The 22168-nt window shown below is 52.2% G+C and overlaps 1 protein-coding gene across 1 annotated transcript in view; it reads left to right on the top strand.

Moving 5' to 3' along the window:
• LOC149521872 (uncharacterized) overlaps positions 1–22168 on the top strand; it is a 465443-nt gene that overhangs the window by 409019 nt on the left and 34256 nt on the right. Inside the window, exons 5-7 of the mRNA XM_089772747.1 lie at positions 3269–3474; positions 9011–9253; positions 20224–20501. Of these exons, the coding sequence (XP_089628873.1) occupies positions 3269–3474; positions 9011–9253; positions 20224–20501 (727 nt within the window). The remainder of the gene's footprint in view (positions 1–3268; positions 3475–9010; positions 9254–20223; positions 20502–22168) is intronic.

Here is a 22168-nt window from a genome sequence, read left to right as displayed (position 1 = left end):
CGGGGGGACGTCCTGTCCCATGGGCGGGAGCTGGGTAGGAGCCCAGCAAGGATCCCCACAGCCTGCTCCTGGCCAGGGAACCGGCCTGTCTCCTCCTGGGAAAGGGGCTGGCACTATCTGGTGACATGTCATAGAATCATAGAATCACAGGACTGCAAGGGACCTCGAGAGGTCATCGAGTCCAGCCCCCCGCCCTCAAGGCAGGACCAAGCTCCGTCTACACCATCCCTGACAGATGTCTATCTAACCTGTTCTTAAATATCTCCAGAGAGGGAGATTCCACCACCTCCCTTGGCAATTTATTCCAATATTTGACCACCCTGACAGTTCGGAATTTTTTCCTAATGTCCAATCTAAACCTCCCCTGCTGCACTTTAAGCCCATTACTCCTTGTCCTGTCCTCAGAAACCAAGAGGAACAAATTTTCTCCTTCCTCCTTGTGACACCCTTTTAGATATTTGAAAACCGCTATCATGTCCCCCCTTAATCTTCTTTTTTCCAAACTAAACAAGCCCAGTTCATGAAGCCTGGCTTCATAGGTCATGTTCTCTAGACCTTTAATCATTCTTGTCGCTCTTCTCTGTACCCTTTCCAATTTCTCCACATCTTTCTTGAAATGTGGCGCCCAGAACTGGACACAGTACTCCAGCTGAGGCCTAACTAGTGCAGAGTAGAGCGGCAGAATGACTTCACGAGTTTTGCTTACAACACACCTATTGATACAACCTAGAATCATATTTGCTTTTTTTGCAACAGCATCACACTGTTGACTCATATTCAACTTGTGGTCCACTATGACCCCTAGATCCCTTTCCGCCATGCTCCTTCCTAGACAGTCGCTTCCCATCTTGTATGTATGGAACTGATTGTTCCTTCCTAAGTGGAGCACTTTGCATTTCTCTTTATTAAACCTCATCCTGTTTACCTCTGACCATTTCTCTAACTTGCTAAGGTCATTTTGAATTATGTCCCTATCCTCCAAAGAAGTCGCAACCCCACCCAGTTTGGTATCATCTGCAAACTTAATAAGCGTACTCTCTATCCCAATATCTACATCATTGATGAAGATATTGAACAGTACAGGTCCCAAAACAGACCCTTGAGGAACTCCACTTGTTATCCCTTTCCAGCAGGATTTAGAACCGTTAACAACAACTCTCTGACTACGGTTATCCAGCCAATTATGCACCCACCTTATCGTGGCCCTATCTAAGTTATATTTGCCTAGTTTATCAATAAGAATATCATGCGAGACCGTATCAAATGCCTTACTAAAGTCTAGGTATATGACATCCACCACTTCTCCCTTATCCACAAGGCTCGTTATCCTATCAAAGAAAGCTATCAGATTAGTTTGGCATGTCTTGTTCTTCACAAACCCATGCTGGCTATTCCCTATCACTTTATTACCTTCCAAGTGTTTGCATATGATTTCCTTAATTACCTGCTCCATTATCTTCCCTGGGACAGACGTTAAACTGACCGGTCTGTAGTTTCCTGGGTTGTTCTTATTCCCCTTTTCATAGATGGGTACAATATTTGCCCTTTTCCAGTCTTCTGGAATCTCCCCTGTCTGCCATGATTTTTCAAAAATCATAGCTAAAGGCTCAGATACCTCCTCTATCAGCTCCTTGAGTATCCTGGGATGCATTTCATCAGGACCTGGCGACTTGTGACATCTAACTTTCCTAAGTGATTTTTAACTTGTTCTTTGTGTATCCTATCTTCTAAACTTACCCTCTCTCTGCTTGTATTCACTACGTTAGGCAAACCTCCAGACTTCTCGGTGAAGACCGAAACAAAGAAGTCATTGAGCATCTCTGCCATTTCCAAGTTTCCTGTTACTGCTTCTCCCTCCTCACTAAGCAGTGGGCCTACCTGAATCCACGTCTGTCTGGGTCTAGACTTGGAGACCCCGTCGTGAGCAGGTCCCGGGGTGATGGCTGAGCGGGGCTGGAGAGCAGGGAGCCCTGGGGCCGCGTGTTGCTCTGTTGTTGCAACACACTCCCCTCCCCGCACACAGACACTGAATGGACTGTGGCGGAGGAACAGGGCAGCGACGCCTGGGACCAAAATTCCCACTGAGCTGTGTGGCCGCCTGGATTCACGGCTTCCCATTCGGCCCCGTGCCGAGCTCAGGGCTGCAGGGCGCAGACTCTCCTCATGCCCCACACCTTCTGCTGGGCCGCTCTGGGCTGGGGCCACTGGGGACGTGTCCAGTGAAGCAGCCCTGGCTCCGAGGTGGGTGGGGCAGAGATGCAGCAGCCGGTTGCATGCCCAGAGCCTGTAGAGGGGGCTTTCCTGCTGGGGAAGCCCTGTCAGTCCAAGTGCCCAGCTTTGCTGGAGAGCGTTGTCCTGCAGGGGCTGGCGCTGTACCTCAGGGCTGCCTGGGAGTGTTACGTGGGATGTAGCTGCAGGGTTTGACTGTGGCCTGAGCCAGCAGACCAGGCGGTGAGCTGAGAGTCCGTGTCTGAGCTGGGGAGGGCCGGGCTCAGCTCCAGAGGGGAAGAAACGTCCAGGGAAAGCCCAGACCCACGTGAGGCCAATGACAAAAATCCCATCAGTGTCCGTGGGGCAGGATCTCAGCCCTGGGCCATGGCTGGGCTGAACCTTCCCTTGGGGCCGAACGTGTCTCCCCACCCACTGGCCAGCCAGACCATCTGTGACGGGGCTTTTCCTTCCCCCAGGGAGCCACCTGTCACTCCAGCCGCCTGTGAGACCCCTGCCCCAGCTCTCTCTGCCCTCTAGGGCTGGGCCATGTCCTGCCTTCCCAGCCTGGCCTAGGCACAGTGTGGGGTTTGCACACCTGAGCACAGGGCCCAGATGGGGGAGAAGAGCTGCCTGTGTGTGTGTGTGTGTGTGTACGCGCGCGCTGCAGCTGCCTCTAGTGCACAGGCTGCCATGGGAAGGGTTGGTCAATGGTGCACTGGGAATGACAGACGTGCCCTGGTTTTGTGGGGGTGGGGACCAATGTTCCCTCATCTTTTCCATCCATGCGTCGAATAAGTTTTTATGCGCACCGAGGCATGTGCAGATGTGCACCACCAGCAGAACCTAACTGTGGGCGCTTTGCTAATCAGCTGGGCGGCTCTTGAATGTCTCCTGAGTGCCTGCACAAGCGCACAGCTCACAGGGCGACTGGTGGGGCCCACGCTCAGGGTTCAGCCGACACTCAGTGCCTGGCTGGGACTGGTCTGGCTGCTTTACTCCCAGCCCCTGTCACCAGCATCCCAGGGCACCTGTCTGGATTCCTTAGCTGCCTGGCCAGCTACGTGTCTGAGCTCTCGGAGCACATCAAGGTGAAGGGTGATGTGGGAAAGAGGGAAGAGGAGGAGACTGCGGCTGATACCGAGTACGTCAGCTTCTTCCCGAGCTTCATCTGGACCCTGCGGGACTTCACACTGGAGCTGGAGCTGGAGGGGAGGCAGGTGACGGAGGACGAGTATTTGGAGAGAGCCCTGATACTGAAGAAGGGTAAGTGCTCGGCCGAGGGTCAGGACAGGATTGCTGGGAAGTGAATCAGGTCCCAGTGCGGAGGGGCAGAGGGGATGGAACTGCTCAGGGCTCATGGTCCTTTCACAAACGCCAAGGCAGGGACCACCCTGGGGTGTGTAAGGGGCTCGGAGCGACGGGCTCGGAGCGATGGCTCAGGTGTGGACGTTGGCATCTGTGTGAAAGTAGGAATAAGAGATCCTCCGGAATAGGGCTTTATTCCGGAGGATCGCACCAGTCTGGACGCTCTTTTCTGGCTTTTCCCCAAGCTGGAAAAAAAGCAGCAGCCATGTTTATTTAAATCCCGCGGGGGATATTTAAATCCCCCGCGCATTTCCCTATTCCAAAGTTCTAAATTAGCATGGCTATTCCGAAGAAGGGGCCAGTGTAGACACAGCCATGGAGATCAGGAGAGGTCCTCGATGATTGGGAAAAGGCAAATATAGTGCCCATCTTTTAAAAAGGGAAGATGGACAATCCAGGGAACTATAGTTCAGTCAGTCTTACTTCAGTCCCAGGAAAAATCATGGAGGGGATCCTCAAGGCATCCATTCTGAAGCACTTGGAAGAGGGAAAAGTGATCAGGAATAGTCAACGTGGATTCACAAAGGACAAGTCCTGCCTGACCAACCTAGCTGCCTTCTACAATGAGGTAACTGGTTCTGTGGACATGAAGAAGTCAGTGGATGTGATCTACCTTGACTTTAGCAAAGCTTTTGATACGGTCTCCAACAATATTCTTGCCAGCAAGTTAAGGGAATGTGGATTGGATAAATGGACTGTGAGATGGATAGAAAGCTGGCTAGAATGTCAGGCCCAGCGGGTAGTGATCAACGGCTCGATGTCAGGTTGGTGGTCGGTTTCTAGCGGAGTGCCCCTAGGATCGGTTCTAGAGCTGGTTTTGTTCAACATCTTTATTAAATACCTGGAGGAGAGGATGGATTGCACCCTCAGCAAGTTTGCGGATGACACTAAGCTAGGGGGAGAGGCAGATATGTTGGTGGGCTGAGATAGGGTCCAGAGTGACGTAGACAAATTGGAGGATTGGGCCCAAAGAAATTTGATGAGGTTCAACAAGGACAAGTGCAGAGTCCTGCCCTTGGGGGAGAAGAATCCCAAGCATTGTTACAGGCTGGGGATCGACTGGCTAAGTAGCAGTTCAGCAGAAAAGGACCTGGGGATTCCAGTGGATGAGAAACTCGATACAAGCTAACAGGGCACCCTGGAATCCAGAAAGGCTAATGGCATATTAGGTTGCATTAGGAGGAGCATTGCCAGCAGTTCCAGAGAAGTGATTATTCCCTTTTATTTGGCACTGTCAAGACCTCATCTGGAGTATTGCATCTAGTTCTGGGCCTCCCACTATAGAAAGGATGTGGACGCATTGGAGAGGGTCCAGCAGGGGGCAGCCAAAATATTTCAGGGGCTGGAGCACATGACCTGTGAGGAGAGGCTGAGGGATTTGGCTTTGTTTAGTCTGCAGAAGAGAAGAGTGGGAGGGGGGGCGGATTTGAGAGCAGCCTGCAACTTCCTTCAGGGGCAGGGTAGGGGGTTCCGAAGAGGATGGAGAAAGGCTGTTCTAAGGGTGGCAGATGGCAGAATAGTGGCCTAGGTGTTCTAGCCCTAGTGCAGAGCTAGGCAGTGAGAAGTCGTGGCTCAGGCCAATGCTCTGGCTGAGCAGCAGATCCCAGGCCCAGCCTTAGGGAGGCTTTGCCTTAGGGAAGGAATTTCCCAAGTGAACGCTTCTCTGGAAAAGGGTTTATTATATATACTAGCTAATTAGCCTGTCATAAGACGGGATTTTCAGGTCTCTCCTCCACGTCGGTCTTCTCTCCTGAGCCTCCCGTCTCTCGCTCCGTCTCTCTCTCTCTCAGCTCTCCTCCGCCTCCTGCCTCTCTCTCCGTCTCGCTCTTTCTCTTTTCCCCCTCCTGCCTCTCACTTGAGGGACTGCGGAGCCCAAATGGCCTTGTGGGCTCCGCACTCCCTGTGCGGCATGGGGGGACGCGGAGCCCAAACGGTAGCTTGGTCCACTTGCTCCCCCGCGGCGGCCTGACTGAGCAGCGCAGAAGTCAGCCGAGCACCATGGCAGGAGGCAAAGGGGGGCGGGGCGGTGATGTTCATGGCCGGGGGCAGGGCCTGGAGCCGATGTCATCCTGCATGTCACCGCCCCACCCCCCTTCGCCTTCCGCTGTAGTGCTCGGCTGATTTCTGCACCGCTCAGCTGGGGGAGCCCAAATGGCCACTTGCTCCCCCGCGGCGGCTCTGCTGAGCAGTGCAGAAGTCAGCCAAGCACCACAGTGGGAGGCGAAGGGGGGCGGTGCGGTGACGTACACGGCCAGGGGGTGGGGCCTGGCCAGGTGCGTCACCTCACCGCCCCCCTTCGCCTCCTGCCATGGCACGCGGCTGATTTCTGTGCCTCTCAGCAGGGCCGCTGCAGGGGAGCAAGCAGCGCAAGCAGCCGTTTGGGCCCCGCACTCCCCATGCAGCACGGAACAGCCAGCATTTCGGCATTACAGACTCACAGACGCTGGGCTACTATATATATGACTACATATTATATATGTATTTCATTTCAATTGGGTGGTGGCAGCAAATTTCTTGTTTAGACCCCAGAGAAACTGAGACTGGACAATTTTGTCTGTGGGAGATAGACAGGTTCACACAGAGTTTATTCTGCTAGCCGGCCCCCATTTCTACAGTCAAAGTGCGACATGGGAGAATTGAGCCGCGACACTTTTATCTTAGGTTGTCTTGCTAAGTTGGGTATCAGGCTCATTTTTATCTTTTTATTTTTGCTGTAGCTAGTTTGGACTTTTATGCTTCATTTCTTGTGATCCATTCTTAAAGAAAGCGTCAAAGACAATTATGTTAATGCCACAAACCGTCTGCATGTGTCTTGTCGCCTCTCACCGTTCACTGCTATGGTGCCAATAGTTTCAAAGGTTTATATGGGATGACTCAGTAGTTACGCGCCTCTCAGCCTGGCACTCAACTAAAGCAAGACAGAGGAGCAGCTAGTACAGGACTTGGTTAATAATATTACAGGAGGTAATGCAATTAATGCCAACCGCAGAGCTCTTTGGAAAGTAGGGCCTGTGGGCCTGGAGATTACCAGGGGTCTGGCACGAGGCAGCAGCCAGGGACGCACACCCCGCCTCGCACTCACCGCAGCAGCAGGAGGCAGAGCGACCCAGCAGCCTGCCCCCCCTTCCCCTGGGCTGTGTCTACATTGGTACCCTTTTCCGGAAAAGGGATGCTAATAAGACACTTTGGAATTGCAAATCCGCGGGGGATTTAAATATCCCCCGTGGCATTTGCATGAACACGGCTGTTGCTTTTTTCCAGCTCGGGGTTCTGCCGGAGAAAAGCGTCAGTCTAGATGGGATCTTGCGGAAAATAAACCCTTTTCCGGAAGATCCCTTATTCCTACTTTCAAGTAGGAATACTTTCAAGTATTCTGGAAAAGGTTGCCAATGTAGACATAGCCCTGCTGTCCTGCCCCCAGCCCAGTGCACTCAGCATTCCCCCGGCCCCAGCTCCAGTGACATGCAGAGCAGGGGGGTAGGAAGTATCAGTAGGGCAGAGATGAAGAGGCTCCTGGGGTGCTCCAGCTCCACTGCCATAGGGAGTGGGAAGGGCCACCACCTGTTGCCGCCCCATGCCAGGCTCAGGGCAATCCCCTGGATCACGTCGCTCGGGGGAGGTGGCTCGGGACAGACGGTGCAATGGGGGGCAGGGCGGAACAGGTAGAAGAAGGGGTAGAAGGGAGCAGGGGCGGGGCTTGGTGGAAACAATGCAGTGTGTGAAGGGCAGGAGTGGGGTAGAGGTGGGCCCCTCTACTGGGGCCGGCTTTATACCCAAGTATTGGTCTTGGTCACAAAAGCGAAGTTCTGCCCTTGTGAAGGCAAAATCTCAGGCACAAATGCGGCAAGTGGACTAACTGGGGAGGCAGCTGAAAGGGGCCAGGGTATGAGCCAGCAGCGTGTGCGGGGAGGGAACGGCGTTGGGAAGCAGCCTGAGGCCTGGTTAGAGAGCAGCGGTGAGGCTAGTTCAGCATAATCTCACTGCCCAGGATGTGGGAGGGTGGTAAAAAAACCAACCCAGAGAGAAAGCGCAGGCAGCCCATGGAGTTCAGAAGAAAAACATTCAGGCCACAAATGGGTTAAAAACCCACCAGCCATAATAACTGTGAGCCCAAATGCATGTTTGTCCCTGTCCCGGCCACCTGAGCCTGGGAAAGGGAGGGGGAGGTGAGATCTTTTACCCAGGCCTCTTTCTCCCAGCTCACCCACGATTGGTTGGGGGAAAGGGAGACCAACTGGCGTCCGGTCCTGGCTTACAGAGTCAGTTCCTGTCTTTCTCCTCCCCACAGCTCAGTCCTGGGACACTTCCTTGCTAACCCTCTTCCTCCTTACGTCCCTGGGTGTCTTTACTGGGCCTTCCAAAACCCTTACGGGGGCTGTCTGGGTGGTGGGATGGGCTGACCACTAGGCACTTGGCCCTTACGGCAGGGTGGGGCAAAATATCGCCTGGGAACTGGATCCGGCCCACCAAGCCACCAGATCCCCTGGGACCTTCAGGCACACACAGCTGCCCCGTTTTACACAGACCCTGTGTTTCTCTGCTCTGCAGGGAGGGGGAGACTTCATGTGATCTCCCTGCCCCCAGCCCAATCCTCATCTCCTATTGGTCAGAAACAACCAGCCAATAAGAACTGACCTCAGCCAATTTCTCAACTCTTATTGGTTGGAAACAGCCAGATAATCGGAGCTGAGAGATTGGCCCGAGTGGCTGGGGCAGCCGGAGCTGAGAGGCACATAGAGGGAGCAGCCTGTATTTTCAAGAGGGCTGGGGCTGCCAGGCAGGAGACACTTAGATAAACTCCTCCCAGCCAGTGCTTGCTTCTGGCACCTCGACCACTCCTGCATCCCAATTCCCTCCCCCTGGTCCCTCCAGGCCAAAATCCTCTCCTGTACCCACACCCCCTCCCTGACCCTACACCCCAATCCCTGACCCAGGTCACAACCCCCTCCTCCATCCAAACACCCTCTGAGACCCCACTCCCTCTCCTGCATCCCAGTCCCTTACCCCATGCACTCTTCTGCACCCAATCTCCACCCTAGACCCTGTACCCCCTCCACAGAAAAGTGCGGCCCTTGACTACATACCAAAATCTTGGAGTGGCCCCCCCCCCGCCAAAAATTATTGCCCACCTCTACCCTACAGGCATGTCACCTGCCACGTTATCTTATCCTGGTTTGACAGTCTCATCCTCTGATTCCTGCTTTCTAAGTGTTTAGTTGGGAAGGCAGGAACAGAAGGAGCTAGGTTTGGGGTAAACCAGAATTGGCAGGGATCTGCCTTTGAGGGGCAACAAGCCAGCAGCCAGGACGGGTGGATGGATGTTCTTCTGGGAGATAAAACCGTCCTGTTCTAGACTGTTTGAATTCATTGCTCGCTCGCTCTCTCTTTCCCCCCCCCCCCCAATTGCTGGCTTCTCCCTTCCCTCTCTATGCAGGCCAGGGCAAGGAGGTGTCGAATTACAACACCCCACGCCAGTGCATCCGCGAATACTTCCCCACGCGCAAGTGCTTTGTGTTTGTCCGGCCAGCCAGCGACAAGGAAATGAAGCAGCTGGAGTCGCTCCCTGACAGCGCCCTGCAGCCTGAGTTCCTGGAGCAGAGCCGCAGATTCTGCCAGTACGTTCTCCAGGAGTCGAGGGTGAAGATGCTGAAAGGAGGCCACCCCGTCACCGGGCAAAGTGAGTCATGAGCGGGAACTAGCAAACCAGGGGAATGTCTGTGCAGCCGGGGCCCCCTCCCCAGGATAAGGCCGGGAGAGCAGGTCCTCAGGCTCCAGGGACTGACGCGAGGGTAGAATGATCCTTTCAGTCCCTTGTGCCACCTCTCAGCTCCATTGGCTGGTGTCCAAGCACCCGTTAGTCGGTTTCCAAACTGAGGGAATTTGCTGGGGATGGGGAGCAGTGCTTGAAGCCTCCCTCTCTCCCCAGCGCCTGGAGCAGAGGGGCACATAGAGCAGCCAGACACTTTGAACAGCATGGGGTCTGCTCTGAATTGGCTGTCTGCTAAGTGCCAGGGTTCTGGTGGGGTGGCTCACAGGCTGAATTGGGCAGCCCATGGGACAGATCCAGTGGTTTGGTGGGCCAGATCCTTGAGCAGGCTACTGTGGATTATGTAACGCTGGGAAGAAGGATCAAAGAATTCAAAGCACTAGTGGTGTTCTTGTCTATCCTCCCTGTTGAAGGGAAAGGTCCAGGTAGGGATGGTCAAATTGAAGAAGTAAATGCGTGGTTGCACAGGTGGTGTCCAAGTGAGGGCTTTGGTTTCTTCAACCATGGGACTCTGTTCCAGGCACAAGGATTGTTAGGAAGAGATGGGATCCACCTAACCAAGAGAGGAAAAAGCATCTTCATGGGAAGGCTTGCAAACCTAGTGAGGAGGGCTTTAAACTTGGTTCATTGGGGGGCGGTGACCAAACCCCTGGGTGAGTGGGAAAGTCAGATACCGGGAAGAAATGCAAAGAGGAACAAGCAATAAAGGAAGGCCCTGATTCGAATGGAAAAGGTAGGGTGAACAACTGGCTCTTCTTCAAGAGGTGTCCCTGAGGGTGCTCCACATCAGGTGTTGAGCATCCCAGCGCTTCTCGATGGACTTTTCTCAGCAGTGTATATCTGACGGCGTGCACGAGCCTCCCCCAGTGTCATCGCGCATGTGCGCCTCCCCCTCCAGTTCCTTTCTATCGTCCCTGGCTTCAGATGGAACTCTTCACTGCTCTCACAAAAAACTTCTCCTCATAGTTTTTTCTCCCTCAACAGTTGTTTAGAATTAGTTTATCTCCACAGTTCTTGTTACTAGTTACTTCTTTTACTTGTTAGAGTTAGTTAAAAAAAAAGACGTCTGCGATCTCTGACTAAGTTCACCCAGCTACAAATGCTGTGTGCTCTGCAAGGACTCAATGCCTGTCTCTGAGGTCCATGATAAATGTGTGAAGTGCCTGGGGCAGTCGCATTCTCAGCAAGACTGCCAGCACTGCGCTAGGCTGAAAACACGAACGTGCAAGGACAGAGAGCTGCACCTCAAAATGCCCCTCACCGACAAGGGCAAACAACACACCTCTGACCCAGGCTCCGGTCACAGCAATATACCAAAAAGGCAAATGCAAGGGGCAAGCCACCAAAGGCAGGGGCAAGGTCTGTGAATCAGCAGCCCATAAAGCGGCACGCTGAGGGGAAAAAGTCAGATCGCTCAGGCAATCACCACTTGAGCACATTTGACAGCCCAGGTACTTCAGGCGAGCACGGAAAGGGCACTAAAAATGTAAAAAAGTCGCCCTCATCGAGGCAACAGGCCTTCCTGTGTCTGCCTCACACTCCGCACTGTCTGACAGGTCAGCGCCTGCCCTCCCACTGGCCATAGGAGCTCTTCCCGCTCCAATCAGGGCACCTAGGAATCTCCTAGCAGATTAGATGCTCGGTGCCAGCCTCCACCCTCCCCTTACTGGGGCAAAAGCTCAGGTGAGCGCTGCCTCAGCAACCAGTCAGTTTGTTTCCAGTCAGCAGAGCTATCCACGCCCCATACTCCCCTCAGTAGCTACAGGGACCACAAAGACCTGGCAATCTCCTCCACTTTACATTTGCCTATTCTGCCTGATAACAGAGGGTATGTCTACACTACAGAGTTAGTTCGAACTAACTTTCATAGGTGCTCCACTAGCGCTCCACTAGTTCGAATTTAATTCAAACTAACGGAGCACTTAGTTCGAACTAGATAATCCTTATTCCACGAGGATTAAGCCTAGTTCGAATTTACTAGTTCGAATTAAGGGGTGTGTTGCCCCTTAATTCGAACTAGTGGGAGGCTAGCCCTCCCCAGGTTTCCCTGGTGGCCACTCTGGCCAACACCAGGGAAACTCTATGCCCCCCTCCCGGCCCCGGAACCCTTAAAGGGGCACGGGCTGGCTATGGTGCCCATGCCAGGTGCAAGCCTGCCAGCACCCAGCCAGCAGACCCTGCACCTGGCACGGATCGAGCCACCCACCCTATGCCCCCCAGCCCTCCCCCTCTTCCTGGGACCAGGCTGGCGGCTCCCGGAAGCTTGCCCGGGACCGCAAGAGGAAGGCACCCGCCTGGGCTAGTGCGGACATCATGGACCTCGTCCACGATCTCCGCACTAGGCACAGGAAAGTGGCCAGCTTGGGCAGGATAGCTGCCAGCCTGGCCACCCAGGAGCAGGTGTGCAAGAGAATCAAGGGGGTCCACTGAGACCCCCGACCCTGAGCCCTAAGCTTACAATGGCTGTCCTGGGTCAGACCAAAGGTCCATCTAGCCCAGTAGCCTGTCTGCTGACAGCGGCCAACCCTAGGGACCCTGGAGGGGATGGACCGAAGACAATGACCAAGCCATTTGTGTCATGCCATCCCTCTCCAGCCTTCCGCAAACCTTGGGCAGGGACACCACTCCTACCCCCTGGCTAATACCACTCCATGGATCCTACCTCCATCACTTGATCTCACTTCCCTTTAATCTCTGTTCTAGTTGTAGCCTTCACAGCCTCCTGCACCAAGGAGTTCCACAGGTTGACTCTTTGCTTTGTGAAGAACAACTTTCTGTTACTAGTTTGAAGCCTGCTACCCATTCCTTTCCTTTGGTGTCCTCTAGTCCTTTTTTATGGGAACTAATGAAGAACTTTTCTATATGCACCCTCTCCACCCAACTCCTGCTTTTAGAGACCTCTATCCTGTCCCCCCTCCATCTCCTCTTTTCTAAGCTGAAAAGTCCCAGTCTCTTTAGCATCTCTCCCACCTCCTTTTCCCAGTCTCCCCCAGTTTTGTTCAATAAAGACAGATTCCATTTTGGAAGACACGTTATCTTTATTTTGTACATCAGGAAGGGGGGCTAGGGAAGGGTAAGTGGAAGGAGGTGAGGGAGGAATGGGGCATGAGCCCCCGATGGGGAGGACTTGTCTGGCTCTGCGGGCTTCTGGGGGTGGAAGCTCTCCTGCAGCCCCCCAATTACCCCCTCTCCCCAGATGGCAGCCTGTGGCAAGTGCAGCTGGGCTGATGGCCAAGTGCTGTGATGTGCCCAGTGTGGGCACTCAGGGCAATCCAAGCCAGGACTGGTTTTCAAGCGGGCACCCCTGAGAACTGTCTGTCCTGGGTGGGGGTCGGTACCCTTTAAGCGCAGCTCTCGGATAGCCTGAGACAGCATCTCCACGCTCTAAGTCCTCCTCTGATGCCCTGCCGGCACTGCTTCCGGCCATCCTTAAGCCCGGTTCTGGGTCCACTTAAGCCCGGTTCTGGGTCCAAAACGCTAATTCGAACTAGTTTTTAGTTCTAGACGCGTTAGTTCAAATTAGCTTAGTTCGAATTAACTAATTCGAACTAAGTTAGTTCGAATTAGTGCTGTAGTGTAGCCATACCCATACATCCTCAATCCCCATTCTCTGACTACTCTGGCTCCCCCGCCCCCCTCTCAGGGGATGAGGAAGAGTGTTTGCTGGTTTTTCACCTCAGCCACATACTGAGGGCTCTATATTATCTGCTTATCAGCAACAACCAGATTTTCTCAGAGCTTAAATGGCTCCCTGGGCTCCTTATTTTTGGATGCCACCACTACGCTTTGCCCCCCACTGTGGCAAATGTTTAATCAACCCCCTCAACAATATAGAAAAAGACCATGTAAGACCAAGCATATGGAGAAGCCCTGCTCTCCCTTAACCCTGTCACTCCACACCTCTCTGAGGGGATCTAACAGTGAAAGCCATTGCTCTCCTATGTTGGCTTCTGTATCTCTATTACACTCTATTGAGTGTATCTCTATTACACTCAAACGCAGCCTCAGGCATGGAGCAGGCAATGCTTCCACCTACCACTCAGACCTCCAATGATCTCTCCTCTTTCCAAGATTTATTTAAAAGAGTTGCTAATGATTTGAATATATCTATGGAGGAAGTTCAGGTTTCTCAACATGAACTCACTAACATCCTCTAGTCCAGCACAGCAACAAAAATTGCACTCCCTATTAATCCAGCCATCTTGGAGCCTGCTAAAATACTATGGCAAACACCTGCATCCATCCCACAAACATACAGGAAAGTTGATTGAAAATACTATGTTCCCCCCAAGGGTTCCCAATTTCTCTTTTCAAACTCTCCACCCAATTCCCTCATAGTAGTCTGAAAAGGACAATAAATGTTTGGACACCTTCAGAAAGAAGGTTTATGCCTCAACCACCCTTCAGATGAGGGTGGCAAATTACTCTGCTTTACTCAGTAAATACGACTTCAATAATTACACAAAATTCAATACTTTTATTGAAGATATCCCTGATAAGAAAAAAGCACAGTTTAAGGCTCTCGTCTCAGAAGGCCACACCCAAATTTCCTACCCAAGGTGCGCTCCCCTTTCCATTTGAATCAGACAATATATTTACCAGTATTTTTTCCAAAGCCCTGCACCAATGCATTTGAAGCTCAGATGCACATTCTAGACATCAGAAGGGCTCTCTCCTTCTATATCGCCAGAACAAAATCTTTCAGATTCTCTTCTCAACTTTTCATCTCCATCGCAGATCGTAGTAAGGGAAAACAAATGTCATCAGAGATTGTCACATTGGATCTCAGAATAAATCGTTACTTGTTATTCGCTAAACAACTTACCTTCGCCAATTCTGATTCAAGCACACTCCACAAGAGCAGTTGCCACGTCCATCACTGACCTGAGAGAAATTCCACTGCATGACACATGTGCAGCAGCCTCGTAGCCATCAGAAAACATTTTCGCAAAACATTATGCACTCGCTTCAGGACCCCTCCAGCATGCCAAACTAGCAAAATCTGTACTACAAATGTCATACTTACCTGAACCAAAGTCCCTACCTCCATAAGAAAATATTGCTTTGAAGTCACCTGATGTGGAGCACCCCGAGGGACACCTCTCAAAGAAGAAAAGGAGGTTACTCAGCATTCTGTAACTGACGTTCTTCAAGATGAGCATCCCTGGGGGTGCTTCACTACCCTCCCTTCCTCCCTTCTATTTCAGAATGCCCTTATGATAACATCTATAACATTTATAACATCTATAACACATTCTTTACCAGGTTCCAGATAGAGAAGTAACTGCAGGAAGAGGGGCCGCACATGACGACAGCACTGTGGATATGGGAAAGTCAGTGTATGTGATATACCTTGACTTTAGCAAAGCTCTTGATACAGTCTCCCACAATGTTCTTGCTAGCAAGTTAAGGGAATGTGGATTGGATAAATGGACTGTGAGATGGATATAAATTTGGCTAGAATGTCGGGCCCAGCAAGTAGTGATCAACGGCTCGATGTCAGGTTGGTGGTCGGTTTCTAGCGGAGTGCCCCATAGATCAGTTCTAGGGCTGGTTTTGTTCAACATCTTTATTAATGACCTGGAGGAGAGGATGGATTGCACCCTCAGCAAGTTTACGGATGACACTAAGCTGGGGGGAGAGGTAGATACACTGGAGAGCAGGGATAGGGTCCAGAGTGACCTAGACAAATTGGAGGATTGGCCACAAGAAATCTGATGAGGTTCAGCAAGGACAAGTGCAGACTCCTGTACTTGGGATGGAAGAATCCCAAGCATAGTTACAGGCTGAAGACCGACTGGCTAAGTAGCAGATCTGCAGAAAAGGACCTGGGAATTCCAGTGGATGAGAAGCTGGATATGAGTCAACAGCGTGCCCTTGTAGCCAAGAAGGCTAATGGCATATTAGGTTGCATTAAGAGGAGCATTGCCAGTAGATCCAGAGATGTGATTATTCCCCTTTATTGAGCTCTGATGAGGCCACATCTGGAGTACTGTGTCCAGTTCTGGGCCCCCCACTACAGGAAGGATATGGATGCATTGGAGAGGGTCCAGTGGAGGGCAACCAAAATGATTAGGGGGCTGGAGCATATGACATATGAGAAGAGGCTTAGGGAATTTATTTGCTTAATCTGCAGAAGAGAAGAGTGAGAGGAGATTTGATAGCAGACTTTAACTTCCTAAAGGGAGGTTCCAAAGAAGACGGAAAAAGACTGTTCACAGAAGTGACAGATAGCAGAAAAAAGAGCAATGGTCTCAAGTTGCAGTGGGAGAGGTCTAAGCTGGATATTAGGAAAAACTATTTCACTAGGAGGGTGGTGAAGCGCTGGAATGGGTTACCTAGGGAGGTGGTGGAATCTCCATCCCCGGAGGTTTTTATGTCTTGGCTTGACAAAGCCCTGGCTGGGTTGATTTAGTTGGGATTGGTCCTGCCTTGGGCCGGGAGCTGGACTGAATGTCCTTCTGAGGTCTCTTCCAGCTCTATGATTCTATGCTTCTATGAGATCCATGAGAAGGAACTACACAAAAATTTGTTAAACAGAAATTAAAAGGTATGGTGACAAAAGTAAAATCTCTGGAAGCTGCATGCAAAGTTTTCAAAGTCACCATCATAAAGGCCCAACTTAAATGTATACCCCCAATTAAAAAACACAGCAAGAAAAAGAAAAAAGTGCCACTGTGGCTTAACAACCAAGTAAAAGAAGCCATGAGAGATAAAAAGGCGTTTTAAAAGTGGAAGTCAAATCCTAATGAGGAAAAGTAAGTGTAAAAATGTAATAAGAAAAGCCAAAAAGGAGTTTGAAGAACAGTTAGCCAAAAACTCAAAAAGTAGCAAAATGTTTTTTAAGTACATCAGAAGCAGGAAGCTTGCTAAACAACCAATGGGGCCCCTGGACGATGGAGATGCTAAAGGAGCACTCAAAGGCAATAAAGTCATTGTAGAGAAGCTAAAGTATTTTTTTGCTTTGGTCTTCACAGCTGAGGATATTGGGGAGATTCCCAAACCTGAGCCATTCTTTTAAAGTGACAAATGTGAGGAATTATCTCAGATTGAGGTGTCATTAGAGGAGGTTTTGGAAGAAACTGAGAAACTGAACAGTAACAAATCACTGGGACCGGATGGCATTCACCCAAGAGTTCTGAAAGAACTCAAATGGGAAATTGCAGGTCCTTTCATGTACTGATAACTGGTTAAAAGAAAGAAAGGGTATGAATAAGTGGTCAGTTTTCCAAGTGGGGAGAGGCAACTAGAGGGTCCCCCAAGGGTCTGTCCTGGGACCAGTCACATTCAATTTATTTATAAATGGTATGGAGAAAGGGGTAAACAGTGAGGTGGCAAAATTTCCAGATAATACCAAACTCCTCAAGAGACTTAAGACCAAAGCGGAGTGGGAAGAGCTTCAGAAAGATCTCACCAAACCAAGTGATTGGGCAACAAAATGGCAAATGAAATTTAATGTTGATCAATGTAAAGTAATGCCCATTGGAAAAAATAATCCCAACTATATATACAATATGAAGGGGATTAATTTGGCTACAATACTCAAGAAAGAGATCTTGGAGTTGTTGTGGATAGTTCTCTGAAAAAATATACTCAGTGTGCAGCGGCAGTCAAAAAAAGCAAATAGAATGTTAGGAATCATTAAAAAAGGGATAGAGAAGAAGACATTGCATTGATATAAAACCATAGTACACCCACATCTTAAATACTGCATACAGATGTGGTGGCCTCATCTCAAAATAGATATAGTGGTACAGGCAGTCCCCGACTTACGTGGATCCGACTTACGTCGGATCCCTAGATACGAACGGGGTGAGGCAACTCCCGCACATGCGCAGCAGCATTCCCGGGGCTCGCTCACCTGGGTCCTAGGATCCTCCTCCTCCTCGGGCCGGCTCCGACTGGGGTCCCGCAGAGCTGCCGGGCAGAGGAAAAGTGCCTCCCCACGCCCCCCACCCCCCTGCCAGCAACAGGCTGCCCCCTCCCCTGAGCAACAGGCTGCCGAACAGACAAAAGCAGCCTCTCTGCCCCTCCTCCCCTCTATACATGCCGGGCTCCCGGAGCGCAGCAGCGTCCCCGGGGCTCGCTCACCTGGGTCCTAGAATCCACCTCCTCCTCCTCTTCAGCCGGCTCCAACTGGCCTCTGCCTGCAGCAGCTGGCCACAGGGACAGGGATCCCGCAGAGCTGCCGGGCAGAGGAAAAGTGCCTCCCCACGCCCGCTGCCCCCCCCCCGCGGCCTCGCATCCTGCATGCCTCCCCCCTGCCCCCTGCCAGCAACAGGCTGCCCCCTCCCCTGAGCAACAGGCTGCCGAACAGCAGACAAAAGCAGCCTCTCCGCCCCTCCTCCCCCTATACATGCTGGGCTCCCTGGGCAAACAAAGACTCCACCAAAACAAACAAAGTGCTGGCCTCATTGTGTTAGCAAAAAAAGGACCCTCCTCCTAGAACCCTGGGTGGTGTGTGGAAATAAAGCTATTAGCTCAAAGCATGGTGCAGAGCTGTTTGGTATTTGATGAGTTACTCCTTTAGTCCTGAGTTTGTCACAGGGACAGAAATAGATGTGAAATCTTCTGAACAGGGGAACAGACAGCAAAACAAACATTAGAGGGGAGTTAACCTTTCCCTATGCTATCCAAAACTAAAAAAAATGTTTGGCTAGAGTTTCCCCTACAATATGTACCAGTTCCGACTTACATACAAATTCAACTTAAGAACAAACCTACAGTCCCTATCTTGTACGTAACCCGGGGACTGCCTGTATTAAAAAAGGTTCAGAGAAGGGCAACTAGGATAATGAGGGGTTTGGAACCAGTCCCATATGAAGAGAGATTAAAAAGACTGAGACTTTTCAGCTTCTAAAAGACGACACAAAGGCGAGGGATATGATAGAAGTCTATAAAATCATGACTGGTGTGGAAAAAGTGAAAAAGGAAAAGTTATTTACTTATTCCCACAATAAAAGAACTGGGGGTCACCAAATGAAATGAATACGCAAGGGCTACGTCTAGACTGGCATGATTTTCCGGAAATGCTTTTAACAGAAAACTTTTCCATTAAAAGCATTTTTGGAAAAGAGCGTCTAAATTGGCACAGATGCTTTTCTGCAAAAGCACTTTTTGGGGAAAAGCATCTGTGTCAATCTAGACGCGCTTTTCCGCAAAAAAGCCCCAATCTCCATTTTCGCGATCGGGGTTTTTTTGCGGAAAACAAAGCTGAGCTGTCTACACTGGCCCTTTTACGTAAAAGTTTTGCGCAAAAGGACTTTTGCCTGAATGGGAGCAGCATAGTATTTCCGCAAAAACACTGACAATCTTACATGAGATCGTCAGTGCTTTTGTGGAAATTCAAGCGGCCAGTGTAGACAGCTGGCAAGTTTTTCCAGAAAAGTGGCTGATTTTCCAGAAAAAGTGGCCAATCTAGACACAGCCAAGAGGTTTAAAACAAACAAAAGGAAGTTTTTCTTCACACAACACACAGTCAACCTGTGGAAGTCCTTGCCAGAGGATGTGGTAAAGGCTAGGACTTTAACTGGGTTCAAAAAAGAGCTAGATAAATTCATGGAGGTTAGGTCCATCAATGGCTATTTGCCAGGCTGGGTAGGAATGTTGTCCCAAGCCTCTGTTTGTCTGGGAATGGGTGACAGGGGACGGATCACACGAGGATTACGTGTTGTGTTCCCTCCCTGTGGGGCATCTGATTCTGGCCACTGTCATAAGACAGGTTACTGGGCTAGATGGACCTTTGGTCTGACCCAGTCTGGGCATTCTTATGTTCTTAAAGGACCCAAGAGCAGCCATCAAAGACAAAGAGGTCTGTGTTAACAAGGGGGGTGGGTGATTGATTGTCCTGAGGTCAGGACAGGAATGAATGGGCATCCTCTGCAGCCAGGGTCACATGGGCTAGGTCTAGGAAACGCTGCCAACCCTGAGGAGAGGCCTGCTCAGGAACAGGCTTCGGAGGGGGCTGCGCTGTCCCCATAACTGGAGGTTTCAGAACAGGCTGGACAGACGCCTCCCAGGGATGCTCTGGGCTGACGTGTCCTGCCCTCAGCGCGGGATCCTGGGCTGCATCGCCTCTCGGGCCCTGCCGGTCCCATGGGATTTACTGGAATCCCACAACCCCCCTCTCCCGCTGTCACCTCCCCTTGCAGCCAGGCCCACGGGCCATCTCCCAGCAGGCCACAAGTCTCCGCCCTCCCTCTAAGGTCTGCCCCCCCCGCCATGTCTGCTGATAGAACGTATCCCTCCTACTCCCCTGGGGCTGTGGGCTGCCCCAAATGCTGCTTCTCAGATCGGCTTCCTCTCCTGTCTCCGACCCTTCCCCACTTCATTCTCTCTGCCCCGTGTCAGGCCCCTTGGCTGCAGCACTAATGTACCTTGAAGCACCCCCCCCCCCCATTTCTCTCTCATCCTACATCTCCTCCTGCGCCCCTGGGGCTCAGCCCAGGCTTCCTATTGCAGCCACTCTCGGTGTCAGTCTTTCCCACGGTGCCCCTGTGCCTGGAACGGCTTCCTGCAGCCCGTGTGCCCAGGGCCTCCCTCCCCCTCATGCTCATTTCATTGTGCTCCCTTCCCCCCCCCCCGTTCAGCTCCATCCCCCCTCCTCCCTCGCAGGCTCCTTGTCTGTCATGTGCCTGGCGGGCCGTGAGCTCCAGAGGGCAGGGCGCAGGGACAGGGCTGGCTCTGAGGGGCCAGGCTCACTCCTGGGGCTTGGACGTCAGAGGAACAGGAGCTGCCAGCGGCATCGGCCCCCCAGTGATGTGTCTGTGGGAGCTACTCAGCCAGGCAGGGAAGGGCCCAGGGCCAGTGCAGAGCTGGGGCCAGGCCTTCAGGGGAGTCTCTGGGAATTCTCCTAACGCCCCTCCCCTGCTCTCCCCCAGTGTTTGGCCTCTTAGCCCAGAGCTACGTGGAGACCATCATGAGTGGGAAGGTGATCTCTCTGGATGATACAGTGACCACCATTGCCGCCAAGCAGAACGAGGCTGCGGTCAGGGAGGGGCTGGCTCTTTATGTCGCCCAGATGGAGGAACAGGTCACGTTCCCGGCGGAGGTGGCCGCGCTGTCTGAGACACATGGGGCATGCGAGAGGGCAGCCCTGCAGCTGTTCATGCAGCAGTCCTTCAAGGATGAGGATCAGAAGTTCCAGGAGCAGCTGGCGGTAAGTGTCTGCGCCCTGCATGTCCCCCTGCCTTGGACCTGCCCCGGGATTGACATGGGGGCTTGGCCCAGCCCTGGCCCCAGGCAAGACCCCAGAGGATTGGATGCCGGCTCTGGGAGCAAGCTGGAGACATGGGCCCTTGGCTCTGAGAGCAGGTGCTTGGGTGGCACTTGAACTGGCTGATACTAAAGCCACCAGCCTAGACCCTGGGGCTGACGTTCAGCCCAGCCTTGCTCCTGCTGATCCGGCTGCATTTGCCCATGGCCGGGAAAGCAACAAACATGGCCTCCTTAAAGCCCCAGGATGGGCTGCCCCTGTGGGTTCTCTCAGAGTGAGAACACTGCCGTCAGGTGTCTGTCACACGGGCGCTGTCCAGTGCATCCCCGTTCCCACACACGGGCTGGTGGGAGGCTGTCAGCAGGTGACTACCTCTTACCTGAGGAACGAACAACTCACAACCAACTCTCCAAGCATCTCCCTGTGCACTGCCTGGGCAGGTGGGTGAAAAATCTGCACGTTCATGTTCCCACAACAACTCCCGTGGGTTTGGAGCCGTTGCTCCCATTTCCGACTGACTGTCTGTCACCCGCGTCTCACCAGCCTGGCTGTCCACAGGCAACCACCCTTCTGTGCACTGCTCCCCATTCAGAGCCACAGGGAAGATGGTCCCAGGCCTAGAAGGAGAGGTCCAGGACACATTGGCACTAGGGGTGATCCAACCGTCCCCCAGCTTCTGGGCCTCTCCGGTGGTGCTGGCCTCCAAGAAGAACGGGTCCATCCAATTCTGTGTGGACTACTGGAAGCTCAACACCATCCCCGTGTCCGATGCCTCCCCCGTGCCTAGGCCTGATGAGCTCCTAGCCAAGCTGGCGGGGAGCTCTCTACCTTAGCATCATGGACCTCACGAAGGGCTATTGACAGGTGCCACTGGATCCTGGTGTTAGGGTGAAATTGGCATTTGTCACCCTGGTGGGGCTCTAGGAGTTCCTGCCCTTTGGCCTCAAGGAGGTACCTGCCACCTTCCCACGCCTGGGGACCAGCGGCTGCGGGGAATGGAGAGTTTGGGCCTGGCTTATATTGATGATATTTGTGTGTTTAGCCAAAGCTGGGAGGCCCACGTGTCCCAGGTCAGCAAATTGCTGGGCGGCTTCAGGGGGATGGGCTGACTATAAAGGCCAGGAAGTAAAAGGTGGGGATATGTATCTCCACAAGGGTCTCAGGCTGTGTGCACCAGTGCACAAGTATGACTGGCGGAGTCACACCAAGCAACAAAGGGCCTGAGTGTTCAGAGGGTTGGGTGCCCCTGCAGCAGATCATGTCTCAATGGCATTTTCAAACATGCTTCAGCCGGTTGGCACCGAATTCCCACTGACAATCACAGCGAGGGTTCGGCAGGAGGGACAGGTTCCAGGGAAGTGTCCATTTCTTCTTCCACATATTAACTGAATACTGTGACAGACAGCTCGCTAAGCCAGAGATCTGCCACCATCACATGGCTAGACAGGCCAATTGCAGGTTGCTGAGCAAGCTGAGGTTTGAAGGGCTAATGGAAGCAGCTCTGAGCCTCACTAGCCAGAGGGCTAGATAAGACAACCAGCAGCACAAGGAGGAAGAGCCAATGCACTCCCCAGCCAGATAGAGAGGCTGGCTGAATTTGCTGTAATCCC

Source organism: Pelodiscus sinensis, chromosome 22 (assembly GCF_052426305.1).
Source record: "Pelodiscus sinensis isolate ZL-2025 chromosome 22, ASM5242630v1, whole genome shotgun sequence".
Classification (NCBI taxonomy): domain Eukaryota; kingdom Metazoa; phylum Chordata; order Testudines; family Trionychidae; genus Pelodiscus; species Pelodiscus sinensis.
This window is presented reverse-complemented; position numbering and strand designations above follow the sequence as displayed.